The sequence below is a fragment of the Octopus bimaculoides genome, chromosome 4, assembly GCF_046866305.1.
Source record: "Octopus bimaculoides isolate indiv1 chromosome 4, ASM4686630v1, whole genome shotgun sequence".
Taxonomy (NCBI): domain Eukaryota; kingdom Metazoa; phylum Mollusca; class Cephalopoda; order Octopoda; family Octopodidae; genus Octopus; species Octopus bimaculoides.
Window position 1 is genome coordinate 89,212,883 of NC_142931.1, and position 20,728 is coordinate 89,233,610.

At 37.1% G+C, this 20,728-nt stretch overlaps 1 protein-coding gene across 1 annotated transcript in view; it reads left to right on the plus strand.

The window, feature by feature from the left end:
• LOC106869444 (uncharacterized) overlaps positions 1-20,728 on the plus strand; it is a 55,318-nt gene that overhangs the window by 2,862 nt on the left and 31,728 nt on the right. The window contains exon 2 of the mRNA XM_089350955.1: positions 17,149-17,260. Coding sequence (XP_089207081.1) covers positions 17,149-17,260 — 112 coding nt within the window. The remainder of the gene's footprint in view (positions 1-17,148; positions 17,261-20,728) is intronic.

The window sequence follows — 20,728 nt, forward strand, 5'->3', positions numbered from 1 at the left end:
ATTATATAATTTCATAGGGCAAATCAAATGTCACTGGGGCCAAATAAATATGTAGATGTAAATTTGAATCTTTCTAGAGCTAAAACATCGAAATTACAAAATTAAATGCAACCATTAAAAATTAAACGTCAAAAAGCGATTGCCATGAGGCCTTGTCGCTATCACGATGTTAATGGTCCAAGTCCAATATATTGGACCCTATAGAGTCCGATATCATTGACAATAAAAAGAAATTGAATAAAGCTGAAAAAAAAAATGAAAACCATCAACTATAAAATAACCGTGAATGCTAATAAACTGGATCGCATCTGAAGGTTGCTAACCGAACAACAATCTCGGTAAAATTATACTCGCGTTCAGAATGTAGCAGACCTCCAACGACTCCAATATATATATACACAGAATAGTGAAACAAACAACAACAGGCAAAGAAAATGCTCAAAATTTGAAAAATAAATAAAGTCACAGGTAAATCATTCGAAGTTTGACGAGAATCGGCTATTTTTCAATTTCATTTCACTATCTGCATATTTAGTTTCATTCAGTTATCATACACATTGAACAGTAGTCTTTACCAATACCAAATTAAAACAAAGATTTGAGTCTTCCTTCCATCACACCCTAATTAGACACGTTCAAAACAATCTCCTAATTAACTATCGCAAAATTTTCCGATCGTCTGCAAAAAGAATTTTAGGAAATGGCGAAATATGCCGGAAATATACCATTGCTTACATATATTCTCATCATCCCCAGCATGTTTCTACCATCCACAAACAGTGCCGACTTAAGGTATGAGCACACTGGGCAGTTACTCACATCATACACTTGCCCTGATCTGTGTATGATGTGGCTTGTTGTCAACAGATACCGTATTATCCGTTATACAAATCGAATGTAGTATATAGTGTAAACATGTAGAGTAAACATTCAGACTTCGTCACTAATTCTGCTGCATTTTGCATAGATTTTATGGTTCTCCAAAGTTGTCTTTCTATATATGTCAACCTACTTTCTTTTGGCTGCAACTTTTGGTCCGGAAAATTCAACTTGTATGCCAGATAATACGATAAATATTACAGGTCTCAGTTCATTAATTTGCCCGGGCAACTTATAATGTTTCTAAGACAGCCCTGTCTAGATATAATCCAAAGTTGCCAACTATTGGATTGTGTAACCAGGTTAGCAAGCACAAACCGAGTTGCTAAAAGTTCAGCTGATTGCTTTGATATACTGAGATTTTGTAGTAAACTACAGAGCCTCTTTCGTGAAAACTTTTCAGATCTTAACGAGCTGTCTTCTTATGCCAATGTTATTGCATATACTATCCTTTATGTTATGCCGAGACTTTGCAAAATCAAACGATAGATCAGAATGTGTTATAAACAGTGGTTTGAGAAGGTCTTTACTGCATGGAACGTTTTATTCCAAATTAGCATATTCACATGGTGATTTCTTGTAGTGGTTGAACCCGTTTATATTCGCAACACAAAAATAGCAAAATCTCTGTCTGTCTGTCTGTCTGTCTCTCTCTCTCTCTCTCACATATATTAACACTACATATTTTCATACAAAAAATGTCTCGACAATGATCTTGAAACGCCGATGTTCTCAACATGAAAAGACAGTCTGAGCCATTGAAATTCAATGCAAGACGGTTGTAAAGTTTAATATATGTTACTATATAGTAATTATTAGGGCTTGGGAAAGGGGACGTACAAACCAATTCTTACTTTAGTGAAGAAATTGTTAAAAAGTTGGAAAATGATACCCATTTGCAAGCGTATTCATTTAGCTGCGAAACTTTCCTCGTTTTACTTCAATAAAGTAATATTAAAATACTGACATTGACTTCGTCGATAAATTTGTAATAATTTACTCGACTCGAAACAATAGCTTGCAGCTTTTCGTGACAACGTGGGGAGGACTTATGTGACTCAATTATTTACAATGGAACTTTCCATTCATTTGTTCGTCAACAGTGAAAAGCATATCGTATTAAAGATTTTGTAGATTGTTTTCATAATGCTGATCGAGTTAACCGAAAGTATTTATATCCTTTGCAATTCACTAAGAGCTATTTCCTTCCAAATATTAATACTGCCCGACCTTTCATTCCTAATTTTATTTATTTATATACTTTTATGATTTACTAAAATGCTATCCCAATAGAATTAGGGCATTCAAACTAGGAAATATTTTCAAATGTTGTCCCTCTTTGTGAATTGGAACAAGTACTAGAGTAAGAATGAATTCAACATATCAATTACCAATTTGATAGAATATAAGATATACCGCCCATTTCAAGGATGTTTTATAAGTTGACTGTAAATGCACTTTTCAACTTCATTACAGTGGCCTGACGAGGGTGCGGCAGGTAGGGGCACATGCCCTAGATGCCAAATATTTCAAAGAAGAAAAAATATTGTTTAAATTTTTATTTTCAGTTAAAATGTGCTCTTTTGAAAATGAAGCGGTCCTGTTTTCTGCCCCCCCCCCCACACTAAGATTTTATAAATGACAAGAGAACAAGAAATTATGTAATGAATTTCATTTCTGAAGCTTCGACAAAGCTGTAAGGTGATACATAATGTAATGCACACAAGTATGAGTGCATTGCATCTTATAGCAGAAACAACTGTAAGTTAATGAAGTTTATTATATAATTGCATGTCCCCTTGTCATTTGTATGATCTCTTATTACACTCTGTACTCGAGTAACGGGTTTTTGTTTTGAAGCATATGCATATTGAATATTAACACCAGGTTATTAGTATTGCTTTACCTGAGCGTTCTTTCTATCTATCTATCTATCTATTTATCTGTCTGTCTGTCTGTCTGTCTATATGTCTGTCTGTCTATATGTCTGTCTGTCTGTCTTTATCGAGAATCGAAACCACGATATTGCGATTGTGATGGTAATACGAAAAACATTGTATTTCCTGAAGTACTGAAACAACAATGTTCAAGGCTATAATGAGTACAGATTTAATACCACGGAATGGATGTTGGCTCAACCTTTTTTTAACCATTGCATCTATTGTTGTTCAGTATTTCAGTGTGTATAAAAAGGGAGCGAGCTGGCAGAATCGTTAGCACGCCGGGCAAAATGCTTAACAGCATTTCGTTCGTCTTTACGTACTGACTTCAAATTCCAACGAGTCGATTTTTCCTTTCATCCTTTCGGGGTCGATAAAGCAAGTACCAGTTGAGCACTGGGATCGATGCAATCGACTTAACATCTCCTCCCCAAACTTGCTAGTCTTGTGCCAAAATTTGAGATCAATAGTGATAATATCTATCTTAACAGTTCTTGAAATAAAAAGAATTTGTTTTGCTGTTTAGTCAAGGAGAGACGGGCAGCGTCTATCGCAATATGCTTTGTTAGTACTCCTGAGACTGGTAACAGTGAAGGAAGAAATTACTGTTTCAGCTGGAAACTTGGCCTGGAGGTTTTCTTCAGTGTGAATTTCTCTAAAAGCACCCAAGGCGGAATTTGAACTCAGAACGTAAAGACGAACGAGATGCCTCGATGCGTTTTCTCCGGCATACTAACGATTCTGCCAGCTTGCCACACTAAACCATCTTTATATATTAAAAGAAAGCAAAACAAAAAAATGAAAATCCTATAATAAGAATATGGCATTTGTCAAGGAAATCACCAGACGTCATTCGCCGACCTGATGCCACAGGAAGAAAGAATATAATTAGCATTGAATAAATCATATATGCTTTTTACATAATTTATACCACCTCTAATAAAAATACTTCTATTTTTATCGTGGGTTTGTTATCACAAAGCTTGTTTTGTTTTTGCTGATTAATTTTGTTTGAACTTTATCAAAGCTAATGATATAAGGTTACCGGGTGAACAGTTACAAAGTCTCCTTATCAATTAATAATGTCCCTGTTATCGCAGAAAATACTGGAGAGTGGAAGGAAGCTCTATCTACGAGCCGATTCTCTGAACTTCTTTTGATTCTAGATTGTAAACGCTTCACTTTGGTAGCCATAGCTTTGAGAAAGGCTTTGTCTTTTATCTTTTACTTGTTTCAGTCATTGAACTGCGGCCAGAGTTTTAGTCAAACGAATCGACCCAGTACTTGTTCTATCGGTCTTTTTTGCTAGACTGTAAATTACTGGGACGTAAAAAACCAACAGCGGTTGTCAAGTAGTGATGGGTCGGGGGAACACAGGCACACACACATAGCCACATACATACGTACATGTATAATAGATAGTTATAGAATACCTAGGCTAGGATTCGAAGCTGAATCCACATTTTTCCACATTGTCAAACAAGTTCTCGGCCCATTATCTTACCCTTTTTGCACTGAGTTATTAATGAGAATGAAATAACCTCTCAGATCTCTTTGGAGGCATTCACGGATCAAATCTAATACAGGAGTAGAATCCTATTGCTCTCAGTTGACCTAATTAAATTAGCAAAAATATAAATGCACTAGCCAAAGTGTTCTCATTCTCTTTTGGTAATTCAGCGCCTACCAATGGGCATAGCTATCTTCCTCACTTCTGGTATGTCCTGCCATGGACGCGAGAATACAACTGTTACTCTATCTTCATACATTCTTTTTACTCTGTCTTTCTCGCTAGCAGTCACAGAGATAAAACTACTATCACACAAAATGGACTGGAGACCTACAAACAAGTTGTGTACACACAAACAACTCGACGAAGTTGTATATATCTTATATATTGCAACGGCTTGCATTATAATCATCTTCAACATTGTAACAACATAATGATTGATATATAATTAACGGCCATGTTAATAATCAAGCAAATATTGTGCATTCATTCATTTCTCAGATTCATCTTTACATTAAAACTCATTCATTTCTGACCTGCATCTTGACATTAAATTTCATCATCACACACGCACGCACACATCTATCTATCTATCTATCTATCTATCTATCTATCTATCTATCTATCTATCTGCGTACCGACATACCTCCCACCTTTCCTTCCTTCCTTCCTTCCTTCCTTCCCTCCTTCATTCATTCATTCAAGAGATTTGTTGTGGAAGGCCGGAAGACTGCAAGAAGGTACAAAGTAAGCTGGAACAGGAAACGAGAAACAAAACAAAGTTGCAGTTTTTCCTTGTATTTCTATAGTTCGGGGTTATGATCTCTTCTTCAGGACATTTGGAAAAAGCGACCGACGGTAAAGTCGTTGCTCCGACTATTGCTTTTCTTTTTATAGTTTACTTTGTACCTTCTCGCATTATTCCAGCCTTACACACAATGCTTCACCAAAACTAACACCTCCCCACACACCATATATTGTATATATATATATATATAAATATATCACCCGCTTTAATCTCTCTCTCTCTTATTCCTATAACATCTATTTCGCCCAAACTACCATACTACCACCACCACCAATAAAAATCATCATGTATTACATATGCACGTGCACAAATATTCATAGAAAGTTTTCGGTTCGTCTCGCAGCCATTTCTGTACACTTCCTCGTAAAGGGTGTTGAAGTCGGTTAAAAAAAGGTGATAGTCAGAAAAGCCGGAATCTGGACTGTAATGCAGAGTGTTCCAGCAACTCGAAATTCAATTTTTCAATGGTTTCAACAGTGTGAGCGTGCGAATTGCTGGTTTCAGTCTGTTGGCTAGCATTTCATTGTATCCCTACACTGGTGACTGTAAACCTCCTTTCCAAATAATGTTCCAGTACAAGACCTTTTGCGTCCAAGAAATGGTTAGCATCAATTTTTCTGCGGAAGGTTGAATCTTGATTTTCTTTTTCACTGGCGGTTCCAGGTGTTTCCACTCCATACTCTGCCTTTTAGATTCTGACTCAAAGTGCTGGGCCCAGGTGTTATCTCCTGTGACTATTCTCTCGAAGAAAGCTTCGTCTTCACCGTTGTAGCTGTCGAGTAAGCGTTGACACATCTTCACGCTTATGCGCTTCGGTAAGCTTTCTTGGCACCCATTTCGCATAGACTTTGCAAAACGAAACTTGTCGTCGATGATCTCCTATGCAGAGCCATGTTTAATTTGCAGAGAACCCTCATTGATAGTCACTGGTCGGTTCGCCAGAACCATCTCTCGAATTTGCTGAATCTTCACATCAGTGGTGGAGGTTGATGGGCGTCCTGCTTCCTCTTCGTGTTTCAAGCTTGTCTGGCCATTTTTGAACTTCTCGATTCACTCATTCACACTTCTACGGGGTAGAGCGTTGTTACGTATTGTACTGAAAGCCTGCGATGAATTTCAGCCTCTAACAAACCTTCAGGCTAGAGAGATCGGATCACTGATCTCTGTTCTTCCTTAGTGCACACTGCCAGCGGAACGGCCATGTTTACTTTGTAACACAAGAAAGAAAACTGGAGCGATCAAGGTCAACCTTCAGTTACATAACTTCAAGAGTACCACATAGTGCAGAAGGCACCTAGTGCAGCCAACTTAAAGAAAGTTTTAGCGAAAGTGCGGATAATTTTTGACCTTCCCTCGTATATTAGCACTCAATAATCTCTACATATTTAACTCGCGCATAGTTTAAGTGAATAAAACAAGCTTGCAAATTTATGTATGAGACTGAAATGTATGTATTCGATAAAGAATCCATAATAGGAATTACTGAATCTCATTTCAAATGAACTTAAGCTAAGCGATATGTAAAAAATTATGCTATTTAAAATGTGTCATTTTTACCAACCCAATGCTCTTGTGGGTCATACAATGACACCTAATTAGTTTTCACACAACTAGAACAACAATTAATCAGTTAACATATGTTGGGAGTTGGACAGAATCAGTTACTCGACTTCTTTGTGTGTTTTATTCAGAGCCATCCATCAATGGGTCTGTAGTGAACACCATTCTCTCTCACTAGTATAAATATAAACAAGTGCGGGCGTAGCAGAGAGCAGCCTGCTGTGTCATCACCTGACTGACTATTCTTTGCGCGGGTAAATTATCTCCATTTTCCCCCAGGACGCAAACTGACCAACCATAGCCCCTAATAAGGTCACGTGATAGTGTTTTTCTAATGCTTCTCTGGAGCCTACCTTCAGCTATAAATAGCCTGCTAGATACCCGGCAAATTCGTCGCACCTCAGATCTTAGATCTGGCCGCCGGCCACACACGCGTAACACAGCCAGCCAGTTCCAGCGACGACATCAACAACATCGTCCAACTACGACTACAAGCATCGCCCCCGACGTCGCCAGCAGCAACACGACTCTACGACTACCAGCATCGCCGCCAGCGTCAACATGACTTTCTACACGTACACAAGCTACCAACAGCTAACCCTAACGCTTTAACTTCTTATATACAGACACTTACCACTGTGTACTCTAACAAAGAACTGGTATCTTAAATTCTTATCCGTGTTACCGACTCTTTTCTATCCGCTGTATCTCTTACATACACATACATATTTGTACACACACTCTTTTCTTTACATGACGGTCTGTCTTACATTGTGTTTTATTATGTCGCATTCACACACACATAGACATACAATTTAATGCTACAATAAATCTTACTGTTATTCATCTCTATCGGTTGGTTCAATATCGTTTTCCTTACTGGCATTCCATCGCATTTCTAAGTTCTCTATGTTATAGAATAACATACATATCACTTTTATATTTTTGTGGCGACCGTGTGACACGTTTAAAAAAGGAGCCTGTTTTCCATTCGTCACCATTTCTCCTTTTGGTTCGCACGGTCGTTCTTACAGGTCTTTGTTGACTCACTTGGCCAGGCTAATGATTATATTCTAAGTTTAGCATTACAACGCAATATTTGTCGGTTACTCGTTTTTCGTATGCATTGCTACAACGTATCTATTTGTAGTTAGATGAAGTGAACCAGCTGAATTAAAATCCCTGGTTGCAGGAATATCTGTAAACCAACAGCTGCAATAACTGTTTTAATTAGCCTTTAATTGGTATGTGGTATTCACTTTATTAGCACCAGTAGGTCAGATATAGACCTAATTTTAAAGTTATAACTGTTTCTGTTATGAGCACTGGGCCTGGAATTTGGTGGGATGGATCTAGTGGATTACATCGTCCCCAGTGCTCAACTGGTGCTTATTCTATTGAGCTCGAAAGATGAAAGGCAAAATCGACCACAGCAGAATTTGAGCTCAGAACGTAAGCCGGGGCGTAAAATTATAATACAAGTAGCAATAAAAGTGTCAAAATTTCGCTATGCGAAACTACCCCACCCGCCTGTGTTTTGTTCAGATTCCCTTTTCCCAACATTTACGCTGGCCATGTTCATTCCTACATTATAAAATATTCAATAATTAATGATTAGTTTCGTTCTGTGTAGTAATTATTGTCCTTCAGGGTAGAATGAATAGAATATGTGCGCTTGAACGAGTGGATATTTTCAGAAATGTGAGCGCGCGCGTGTTGAAGACCCATGAAAATAACATCAAAGAAGAGCGCTGTGATAGAATAATCACAAACCTAGTTTTGCAGGAGAATGGATCAAAATTGAACCAGTATATTACTGTAATCCGTGGGATTATAAAGCAAAATTTGGGCGAGATTTGAACAAAAACATAGAGTAACCTGCATAAATACTATGAGGTCGACACCCTACTGTATTTGTCAGTTTATCATTGTGTATTTGATGAACAACAGCGAATGTCGTAAGTTCCGGTAAATCGAAACCTCGGAGTGTTTTAACGTTCCTGTTGAATCAGTTTCAGTTCACTTATGCAGCTAATACTCTTAGTGTAGGAATGAGTATCACAACTTCACATTTTCTCCTTCGTCAAATATAAAGGGTTTCGTGACAAGTTAAAATGAAATATTGAAAAAGAAATCACTTTAGAAATTTTGAGAAGTGGGTTGATGTTGCATGATGGGAATGTTTATCAATCACCCGATGTTGCGATTCACTAAGTATATTGCCCACGTGATCAACAAAATCAGACCAATCACCACTACGCGTCGAATAGGCTCCAGCGACAATCTTGTCTTTTGGTACACTTCCTTCTCAACCTATCAATCAGTATAAATTCGACACACTGCAACTACTAAACAGAGCTTTGGGATGCAGCAGAGAGAGCATCGATAGACAATGTAGGAGCTGGTCAACAAAGACGGCTGACAGCACAAAGGCAATGAACAATCAAGGGATGAACAATATTAGAAGTCAGTAGCCGGCAAGCAACTAACAATACTTCATCTACTACGACCACTACACCAAGAACAAAAACTTTTGACGTTTTGTTGTTCGTACTAATGACAACATTTGTTTTTTTCTGTGTACAAAAAGAATAACATTTTGTTTAACAAAAATCTCAACAGATTTCAGTGTTCTTCGTACAAGTTTGAAGATTTAAAGAGTTGTTCTTCTCTACATGACTCAGAGAGAGAAGAGCCAGTACCACGACCTTTCACAGAGCCTACGAAACTGTTAAGAGAGGGAAGGGAGGCAGTTATGCAAATAAAATGAATCCACTAAAAGCAGCCAAGTGTCAGATGATCGTGTTATACTAGGTGACGAATTAAATCTACTACTCAACAACTGGGATGCTTCCTCCGACTGCCTTCTATATAGTTTCTGTTTGTAAAATTTTACTCACAAAGCCTTCGACGACAAAATGTTTCACTGTAGCGTTCAATTTGAGGTCATGTAGTTGCGAAGTAAGCTTTCTCATTTCACAGTCGTGCGTGTTCTTTCCATTCTTGACAGTTATTAAGGAAAGGACATCTTGAATATATGCTCAAATGGTGTTATACCAATCTTGTCTCGTTCAGTTGCAAAAAATATATAATTACTGAACATATTAAGCAAACAATCTTGTACCCCAGCCAGTTACAAACAACATGTGATTAAAGTCTTAACTCTTTACCTGTCCTCTGTATTACATGTGATACACCGAACATGTTTCCCTGGCGTCCATGCATCATATATGATACACATTCCCAGTTTTTTTCAGCCACCAAAGTGACTTGAGGTTTGTGACAGGTAAGTTTTATATTACCCAGAACATATGAAACAAGGGCTAACTAAATATTTGAAAACAAGCATAGACGTTTGGGACAAATTTATGAAAAAGCAAAGGACATGAAAAAGATTACTGTTGCTACCAATATTTGGGCCTACAAAATAACTATTGATATTTCCTGGCGATCCCACATCTGCATCATAAAAACTGCGACCGAAAGACTGACTTCTTTAGTAACGGAAAAGACTTCCAGCTCTAAAAACTAACTCTCATCAGAATTAAAGAGAGACCCACGAGGGAGTGCTGCTTCTATTTCACATACCGCATCTTACACCGCATTACAAAAGAAAAAAAGGACTTAGTATTCGTTTGGTCGTTATGAAGTCGCTCTCAAACACGCTTCAGGACTACAGACGTGCTGTCTCTTCAAGTCCCTTCCAATCCCTAGACAAAATACTTGTCTATTACAAGTAATTTTCGAACAAGTTCACAACATCAAGGTAAAGTGAGGCATTTAAAATAAAGTGTCGTTGTGAAAACAACTCAATTTAGAACAGTGGTACAGTTTTTGCATTTTAACAGATCCTATTAAGGCTATGAATCATTATATCCTGTCATCTCACACTTGATTGCAAAATGTGTGAAATCTTTATAAAATCGCGATTTTAAAGAAAAATTCACAAAATATAAATTTATTTAAGATTTTGAATAGAAGCTTTGCTCATTTGCTAAAATCAATGTCGATCAAGCAATGAGTCACCCAGAAATAAAAGGGAAATATACAACACAGCGTTGAGATTAAATTACAAATCAAATATCAAATTATTCTATAATTTGAATGGAAATGTTTACGTTGTATGTGTATTATAAATTTAAACACGTCAGGAGATGTAAAGTGAATAATTTAATGATTTGGGATATAGACCAACCCGAAACTGGATCCAATCTTGGAAATGTGTTTCACATTTGTGGAACGTGAACTACAAATATTACAAAAGCACCCATTAAGCAATTAAAATATGAAAACAAAACCACAGCAACCAAGAAAAGAGTAACAATGATAAGAGCACTCAGAGAGCGCAAACCTCCGCCAAGGGAACACCAACATCATCGTTTTTTTTTATTGCCCACAAGGGGCTAAATATAGAGGTTTTTACAATACAAAATATAAAATCAGATAAATAAAAATATAAAAAAGAAATCGAGCAAGGAAGAAAAAATAAAAAGAAACGAATGAAATTATGAATTACGATAAAATGAGTCACAATGCCCACTCGACCCCCGAAGTCGAGTGGTTACGTATAATTTTGAACAGTTTTTCCCTCTTTCTTTCCTTTTTTTTAAACAAAAAGTTCACATTTTCATATTGTTCATATCATATATTACGTCTCTAATTTTCTCAACTCTTCATATTCCACCACCGGCGGCAGAGCGTCATGAACCCACAGCCCATCAATCATAGTCACTAATTCACCATATGAATCATATCTCTCTTCATTCATCAAAATACACTTTTCATTCTCCTCGAATATCTCTCTGGGCAGCTTCACCCTCACTAGTCCTTTCCGCTTTGATATTCTTCTTTCTACCTCCACACTCTTTTCGTAGATCATCAAGAATTTCTTTTGACTTTCTTTTTCTCTCGGTTTTGTCTCTACTGCATGCGTATGCTTAAGCTTAGGCGGCTCCCTACCTTTTGGGGGCGTCCTCTCGGTTTCTGTTGCTGGTCCCTGCGAGTGTTCCCTTGACTTTGCCTTCTTTCTCCTTTTAGGGCTGACAAACCCGCCACTCCCCTCCTTTGCCGCTTTTGTTCTGTCTTCCTTCATCTTTACTTCCTCTTCTATATCTCTAACGCACTTTGTATCACTTTTGTCCTCTCCGTCTTTCCTTGCTTCGATTTTTTTCTTCCATTTCCACCTTTTGTTCCCTTTCCACAGTCTTCTTACTCTGCAGATGTTAGTATTTGGAGCACTGTGTCCTCATATGGCGTCTTACTCCAGATTCGTAACAGTTGGGTCAACTTTAAGGGAACTTTCTCCTGCAATCTCTATTTGGTAGGAGTTTCTCTCAATATCTTCGAAAGTGGCAAAAAGCCACATCTCGACACCGCATTCTTACCAGTTCAGCATGCTCGTTCTTCCTACTAGTCCCAATTCTGGATTCTTTTCGGTGGCAGCCAAAATAGCTGCCACCAACCACTCTGTCGTTATTTCAGGTGGCACTCCTCCTATTCGAATTCGAATACTGCAACTGCCCCTATACGTGGTCAGCAGCGCTACTTTGTCCGAACGTAGAATAGTGGTGGAAAGTGAGGCCACCTCTTTTTTGGTGGCAAAACCTCCACCGTGCCGTATTTTCTTTGCTTACAAATGTTGCTTTCTTCATTAGGGCTCCCAGACATTCTTCCACATCATCCTCTGATAAGACTTCTATTTTGTTGATGGCGACCGTTTGTGTGCGGTACACTACCGTCCTATCGCTGTTGTCTTTAACCGTTTCCTCAGGAGGTTCCAGCTTTATAGTGTCTCCCTCTCTCTATACAAACTGCTCACTTCTTATGTCTTCCATGTTAATTTTCATCTGCTTTGCTTCCAATGGCGTAGCTGCTCCCGCTGCAGCCGTTTTTGCGTGGCTTTCCATAATAAAAAGCTAATTTTTCCACTCCCACAATGGGGAGAAAAACAGCAAGGAACAATTACGCACAAGTCGCTTCAACAGTTTTTAACAGTTACAAAAAAACAATATATTCAACGGACAGTCTCAAAAAGACAACCTTCCTTAACCACACCGTGGTCAAAATGACTAACTCAAACAACAAGTTGTTACCCCGAGGCAACACCAACGGCCTCTCAACTATTAGCCGGAGATGATTGTTAAAATGAGAATATCTGAAATAAACTCGACTGCTCTCACAAACGAGAATGCTAAAAAAGAACCCGACCGCTCTCAAAAATTAATTAAAAAAAAAAAAAAGATGGAAAAATAATCCAGAATCTTTGTCCGGTACCTGATCGATTCCAATGGTAGTTATGGAATGTGAAGGTGGGTGTGCGGGCCGTTGTTTGTAATGCTGTGTGTGTGTCGTCTGCAGTGGGAACAGGGACGGTTTTCTCTATGAAGGCCTTTTTTTAGTCTATCCACTGATATAATGTCTTTACGATCATTAAGGTCTATAATGAAAAATTTATTCGTGCGTGAAAGAAAACGGAAAGGACTTGCATACGGTTCTGTTAACGGAGGTTTAACATCGTTGCGCACAAAAACGTGAGTCCAAGAAGTAAAGCTTCCTTCAAAGCAGAGCTAGAAATGCAATTGTCAAGTAGGTAAGAGGTTTCAAACAGGAGCAATATATTCAAAACTGGTAAAACTAAAAATTGTTGAGGATTAATTAAATTTACTATTGTTACTGAATATGTTAATGTTATTTAATTTCTGAAAGGTTTTGCTGCCGTTTGTTTATGTAGTTTGATTTCTTTATCCACCAGTTTCTACTAAGATAGAAGCGCGAGTAAAATTAGTAATAGAGAAACGAAAATAAAACTTAGTGGAAACCATGAACGTGCTTTCAAGGGAGATAATCAGAGAAAGACTTGAAAGTTAACGTAAGATCGTAATACTTCATGTAGAGTAAATATAACAAATAATCCAGAATCCTTGTCCGGGACTGGATCGATCCCAAAATCTAATTCGTTCGTGCCAGTCACGAGGCCAAACATCCCTGAAAGTTTCATCCGAATCTATCCAGCGTTTCTTGAGATATCTTGTCCACAAACAAGCAAACAAACAAATACGACTGAAAACAATACCTCTGCTTTTGCTAAGGCGGAGGTAATAATAATACTACTATCAGCAGCGACAACAATAACAGAACTCATTATAATGATTTAACTATTATATAAAACCATCAATACATAAGCGCTTCCCAACCACATGGTTCCAAGTTCAGTCCTCTGCATGGCACCTTGGGCAAGTGTCTTCTACGATGGCTTCGGGCCAACCAAAGACTTGTGAGTGGATATGATAGACGGAAACTGAAAGAAGACCGTCGTGCACACACACACACACACACACACACACACACACACACACACACAAACACACACACGATACTCTGTTGGTTTGAAGTGCTAGCCTTCTATATCTGCATTCGTTTGTAAACTATGCAATTTATAGCATACATACTAATGCAGACATGTGAAATAATTTATCATACTCTGAAATAAATTATTTTTCAATGCTTGGGTTTACTGGATTTCAACTGCAGAGTACTCTATATTACATTTCTACGTATTGGGTTACTATGTAGTATGAAGCCGGGTCCACAAGAGGAGCTTTTTTGTGATTACCACTGGATTATATAAATCCATATACTGTACATTATATATATATATATATATATATATATATATATATATATATATATATATATATATATATATATATATATGTATATATATATACACACACACACTCGTATATGGTGATGTACTGAATGGTGTACACGATAAATTCTCAATTTCTCTCACAGGCAGGAAAGGGAAACAATTCCAAATGCGAAAGGGAGATCATTTCGAGAAATTAAGAAATAATTTCACGGTTAAATGATCATGATTTGGATAAGCACATTCTATAATCTTTGTTTCGGCCACAATTTGGTTTCATCAGCCCAACATTATCCTATTACGACTCCCATCAATTTATAACAATGTTTTAGCAAACAATATATTTCCTAAATATATTGCTTGCTCTATCCTATATATATGAACAATAGCCAGGGTTCAGCTCCAAATCACTGAAGAGGCAAAATCAGACCAAAACAGTTGCGTAATGACGTCACTAGGAACTCCGCTCGATGTGTTTTTATACATGAATCTATGGAAAAAAATTTTCTTCAAAATAAAATCCACGTTCTAGTGTGTTGGGATGTGTTAAAAAATAAACACAAACATGTATGCTTGCATTTGTGTGTGTGTGTGTGTGTGTGATCAAGAATTATGCTCCGTCCACAAAAAAGGAAATGTTTCGAGAAGCATGACATTCTGAAATCCTGACCCTACCCTCCTCTCCTTCGCTTCGATTAAATTACCCACCCTTCATTTCAGCCTGTAAACGAAATAGGGCATAGAGCCCATCATCGACACTAACATTGACATTTTCACTCAATTTTCATAAAATTTTAATACGTCCGATTCAGTTTTCTTTTGAGGTTTTGTTGTTAACGGTCTCATGTGAGAGAAGCTGAAAAAAATTTGTTCAGCGTATCATTTCTCTCGTAACAGATACGAAGCTGAAGGGAAACTGCTTGACTACACTTTGTCATGGAAAATAACCGACCATTCATACTATAGACTTGACTGAAGTTGGGTCAGTCCTACATTTGGTAGAGGCCTTTTAATTTAAGCTCACGGGCAAAGTGTATGGGACTTATTTGTCTTGTATAATTCTGTATCAGTGAAACTGTTAGATACGATCTTAATAAAATTGCCTATGAATATATCTCTGAAAGTTTTCTGCAATGGTATAAGCAGCAATTTTTCATCGACGTCAGCGTGGCCATCGCCAAGGAAGTGCACTGGACGGCACCTCCCCTCACTATTCAATAGCTTACCTTCAGATTTACACTAATATACTTATTTCGAAACTCCACTTTAGCATTATTATAAATTAGTGCCCATCCAGAATATTCTGAAGCACCCCCCAAGCACCGAAGTCTAGCGACGGGCCTGGATGTCAATAGTAACAATTGACCGATGTTTATGCACTTGACGGTCTACAAAAATAGACAGATTTAATTGACAAAAGAGATCGAATATCGGATTAAGAATGCCTCGCACTATTGGGTTACGTCAATTTACGTTTTGAATGCAAACCTTGCCGGGGTCGACTTTGCCCTTCGTCCTCCCAGTTTCGATAAAATAACTACCAGTCAACTATTGGCATCGACTATATCCTCTCCAACTTTGTTAGGAATTATTATATCTTATGAAATTAAAATATTAATCTGGGAAAGACTTCCTTTTGTACCCATTCCCCTTTTTATTTTTATGATTTATTATTTTTTTTTATAGAAACCCCCGTTTTCGGGTACGGAGATTACGAAGCTGAAAAAAAAAATTGACAAAAATCGGTATATCAACATTTCATTTCCCCCACCCCCGGTTTTCACTTTTTTCAGAATCTTTTTTTTTTTTTTTTGGCCAAATATGTGGAAAAATACAGAAAAATACACACACATCTGTAAGTGATGCACATACAACACAGTATTCGATAAAATAATGAAAAAATATGTGATCGATCAAATTATTTTTCTGTCATGTGCACCCAATTTTGATTTCGAAGTATTTAAAAAGTTATTTGGAAATCTTAAAGAGAAACGAACAACAGAATCGGGCCGTCCGCATATTAAAACCGAAAAAAAAAAAGAAAAAATTCCCAAATCCTTTTCTCCATGTCGACCACCCATCACCACACCACTTCCAAAGTTTCACTTTTAGCGTAGCAGTCAATGCATGTGCAATGGCGAAAAGGATTTCAAAACTTTGTGTTTATGCCGTAGACTGCGAGGGGAGGAGGAGTGGTAATTTTTTTTTAAATTGAAATTTTACAAAAATCTTTGGAAATTTTGTTCAGAATCATAATCTCCGTATTTTCCCACATATTTGGCAAAAAAAAAAAGAAAAAAAGAAAAAAAAAAATTCTGAAAGAGTAAAAACTGAAGAAATTGATGGGGCAATGGGTGGGTGGGGGAATTGAAATTTTGATATACCGACTTTTGCCAATTTTGTTTCTCAGATTCATAACCTCCGTACCCGAAAACGGGGGTTTCTGTAAATAAAAAATAAATAAATAAAGGGGTGGGGGTGGGTACAAAAGGAAGCCTTGCCTTAATCTGTTATAAGATTCGTTTCCGCTGACACTTTATGGCGAAACTTAAAATCCCAATAAAACGGATTTTATAATAAATTTGGTTCTACAGTGTCACCCTCCTTCTATAATGTACTGATAGCATTCTTGAATTCATTTTACAGTAATAACCTTAAATTGATATTTATATTATTCTCTATTATAAAATTAAATTAAATTAAAATCAGTGTGAAAAGTGGACAAGCTTTTGTTGAAATATGTTTTACTGTAATGTTATTTATATGATAAGAATATTGCGATCCTTTTTCATTACATTACTAGGTTTGGCTGACGATGTATGTATGATACAAAATGACCAAGGATCAAGAGATAAAGTTTATTGTAAATTCGGATGCTGTGAATCACTCGATGGTATATACTGTTGTGTGAAAGAGTAAGTTTCTTTCGTTATTATTATTTTTTTGTTCAGTTTTCCACTTTCTCATTCTTTGTAATATTTTTTTTCCTAAAATATTTTTACTTTACTTTGTCACATATTTTTTTATACTATCGCTCGGTCCTCTTACCCACTCAACCACCCATGAATATATGTGTGTGTGTGTGTGTGTGTGTGTGTGTGTGTACAGTATGTATATACATACTCCTAATATAGGTCAGAATTTTTCAAAAAATTTCATCAAGTGGTCAGCATATTAAAATATCTTTTAAGGTGAAAATTATAAACAATTATAAATAAGGGCAAAAGAAAATTTTCTATGCCAATATGCTGATAAAGAGACTTTAAATCGTCAAACACCGCATAATATGATATATATATATATATTCCTCTTTTACCTCTTTTACTTGTTTCAGTCATTTGACTGTGGCCATGCTGGAGCACCGCCTTTAGTCGAGCAAATCGACCCCAGGACTTATTCTTTGTAAGCCTAGTACTTATTCTATCGTTCTCTTTTGCCAAACCGCTAAGTTACGGGGACGTAAACACACCACCATCGGTTGTCAAGCGATGTTGGGGGGACAAACACAGACACACATACATATATACATATATACGACAGGCTTCTTTCAGTTTCCGTCTACCAAATCCACTCACAAGGCTTTGGTTGGCCCGAGGCTATAGTAGAAGACACTTGCCCAAGGTGCCATGCAGTGGGACTGAACCCGGAACCATGTAGTTGTTAAGCAAGCTACTTTATTTCATATTTGCCATAAGGCAATACATACTAAATGCAAGAATTTTCTACCTACATCTGTCCTAATATTAAGGGAGAAGAGGGTGACATACCATAAAACTTTCCGAGACCTATTGTTACTAGATGATAGATGAGGTGGTGGGTTGTAAAAGATTTTATCAGTAAAGCTGCTATCCTGTAAAGCCTTATTATTATATGGGGCAGCCTTTTCGAATATTTCTTTGGCAGAAGAAAGGTATGTGATCCTACAGCTAATATCTGGAATTAAAATTTTAGATACAATTGGTGGGCGACAGGAGAGTTTATCAATGTATTTAAAGTTCTCATTAGGTTTGTAGAAAGGCTTATGTTAATCAGTTCTCGCTAGGTTGGTATCGATAGATGTTTTAAGTCTTAAAAAGCTGAAGGTACAAATTAATTGTTTTCTAAAGGAATCCATGCCATGGATATCACAGCCGTGATACTGCTAAAGCATCGTTGCAGTATATACCGATGCTAGTGTGCGCGCGCGTATATATGTATATATGTGTGTGTGTGCATGCACATACATACACATACTGAGAGACCTGTACGCACGCACACACGCACGCACACACATACACACACATACACACACAGCTATGCATGTTGTATATACATGCATGTGTTTACTTGAAGAAATAAATATAATCGACTGTAATATATTTAATGATATAGTGATTAAGCATAATGCCGCGAAGTTTCATATTCAAGGGCGTTAGATATTCACCAGACAATAAAAACTCAGCCCTTCACCCGAGTTTTAGTGATACGACTAATTTATAGAATACTAGCAGTATAACCCGACCTTGTCCGGGTGTGACTTATTATGCCATCTACGATAAGTCTTGCTAGCTGAAAATCAACTAAAAAAGAAAGCCTTACAACGAAAAAAACCCTTATGATGTAAATATGTTCATAATTCAAAAGACGATGAAATTAATAGGGAAAGTCTGAAGGCTGTTTTGCGTAAAATTATTAAGCATACGTAAATTTCATCCGTGTAATTGGCTATAGAAATGCTTGTGCAAAACAACTTTTTGCGCTGCCCTGATTATACATAGCAGGGTAATCCCTTTTCACAGGAGCTAGGATGGCAATTTGTGATGAAGCAATTGCTGTCGATCTGTTGCTAAACAGTTTGCCAGAATTCTCTATCAGATTGGGCAGAAGGTGTTGATGCACCATTTTGCATTATGTTCAAAGTAGCTACTGGAATGTGGTGAATTGCTGCAGTCTGTGGCTGTCATTTTAAACCGGTTGCTGTCTTTCCCCAGCAAACTCTCTTCTTTGGAGGCATAATCTATGTATATATTAAACAGAACAACAAAAGTTATAATAGATGGCAGGGTTGGTACTTTTCACATATCTGTAATTTTTCAGATTAACACCCGCACGATTACCCAACCCTAATCCTAACACTAATCCTAACACTAACCCTAAACCCTAACACTAACCCTAACCCTAAAAAACGTAATCGTAACATTAATCCTAAACCCTAACCCTGACCCTAAAACCCTAACCCTAACACCCTAGTGAAAATCGTGGTAAATTTACAAAACATTGACGAACATGAGTTATATTTTACAGAATGATTGTGTACTTGCACGTGTATGCTTTTGAGAGAGCGAGAGAGGAAGAGGTAGAGAGGGGGAGAGAAAGGAATAGGGGTAGTTAAAAGTTTTCTTATGACTGCTTCTCTTCAATGCCTATTACTTCATTAGAAATCTAAGGATGCACATAATAGAGAAAAATGAAACAAATATTGACGACTTGCTCCGAAACACCACCGAGTGGGGAACACTTCTCAAAAATAACCTACAGTTGCTTCCTTCAAAATTCCTACATGTTTGAAATGTACATACATCAAGGTACATTTGTACAAAATTTCATGAAAAAATATTCATTTTCCTGGAAGTTAAAAGGCATTTAAGTGGAATTTCCGAATATTGTACCCCATCCCCTTCCAAAACACTTTTGTATATTTGGAATCTACATAATAAATAATATATGCATAGAAAATTTCATCAAAAAATATTCATTTTTATGAAAGTTATGACCTTCCAAAGTTGGGGGATACAACTCTGTAGTTATACCATCAATGTTTTGTAAATATACCACGATGTGAATGATTGTGTTTATTTGCACGTGTATACGTTTGAGAGAGCGAGAGAGGAAAAGGGGGGAGAAATGAATAGAGATTGAGAGCAATGTGTATGTTGTTGTCACAGGTCATGTATGTGTGGTTGTGTGTGTTTTTACGTATCTATGTTATGAAAAATAGGTAAAGAATACTGAGATGAAAGTTTAATCTATGACGTTGTATGTATCACTTTCTCTCTCTCTCCCTCTCCCTCTTTTACTCTTACTCTCTATATTTTTATGTTGAGCGCGTGTGTAAGAATGGTGTTCCAGGTAGAAGGGATGAAATATAAAAGTTGCTAGAAACAACAGCCAAATCTCCCTTAAATCAAACAAAGTAAACGGAATTTTAAAAATCTAATTACTGCACTGGAAAGTTCACATCGAGAAAATTCCATTGATGTAAAAAATTTTTACGAAAAAGTGGAAAATGTGGATTTCTATAAACTTTCAAAAAGGCTTCACACAGACACACAACTTCAGATTTATATATTAAGATGTCATGGTTAAAAATTTGGTAAGGGACATAACTCTTTATATCTTAATAT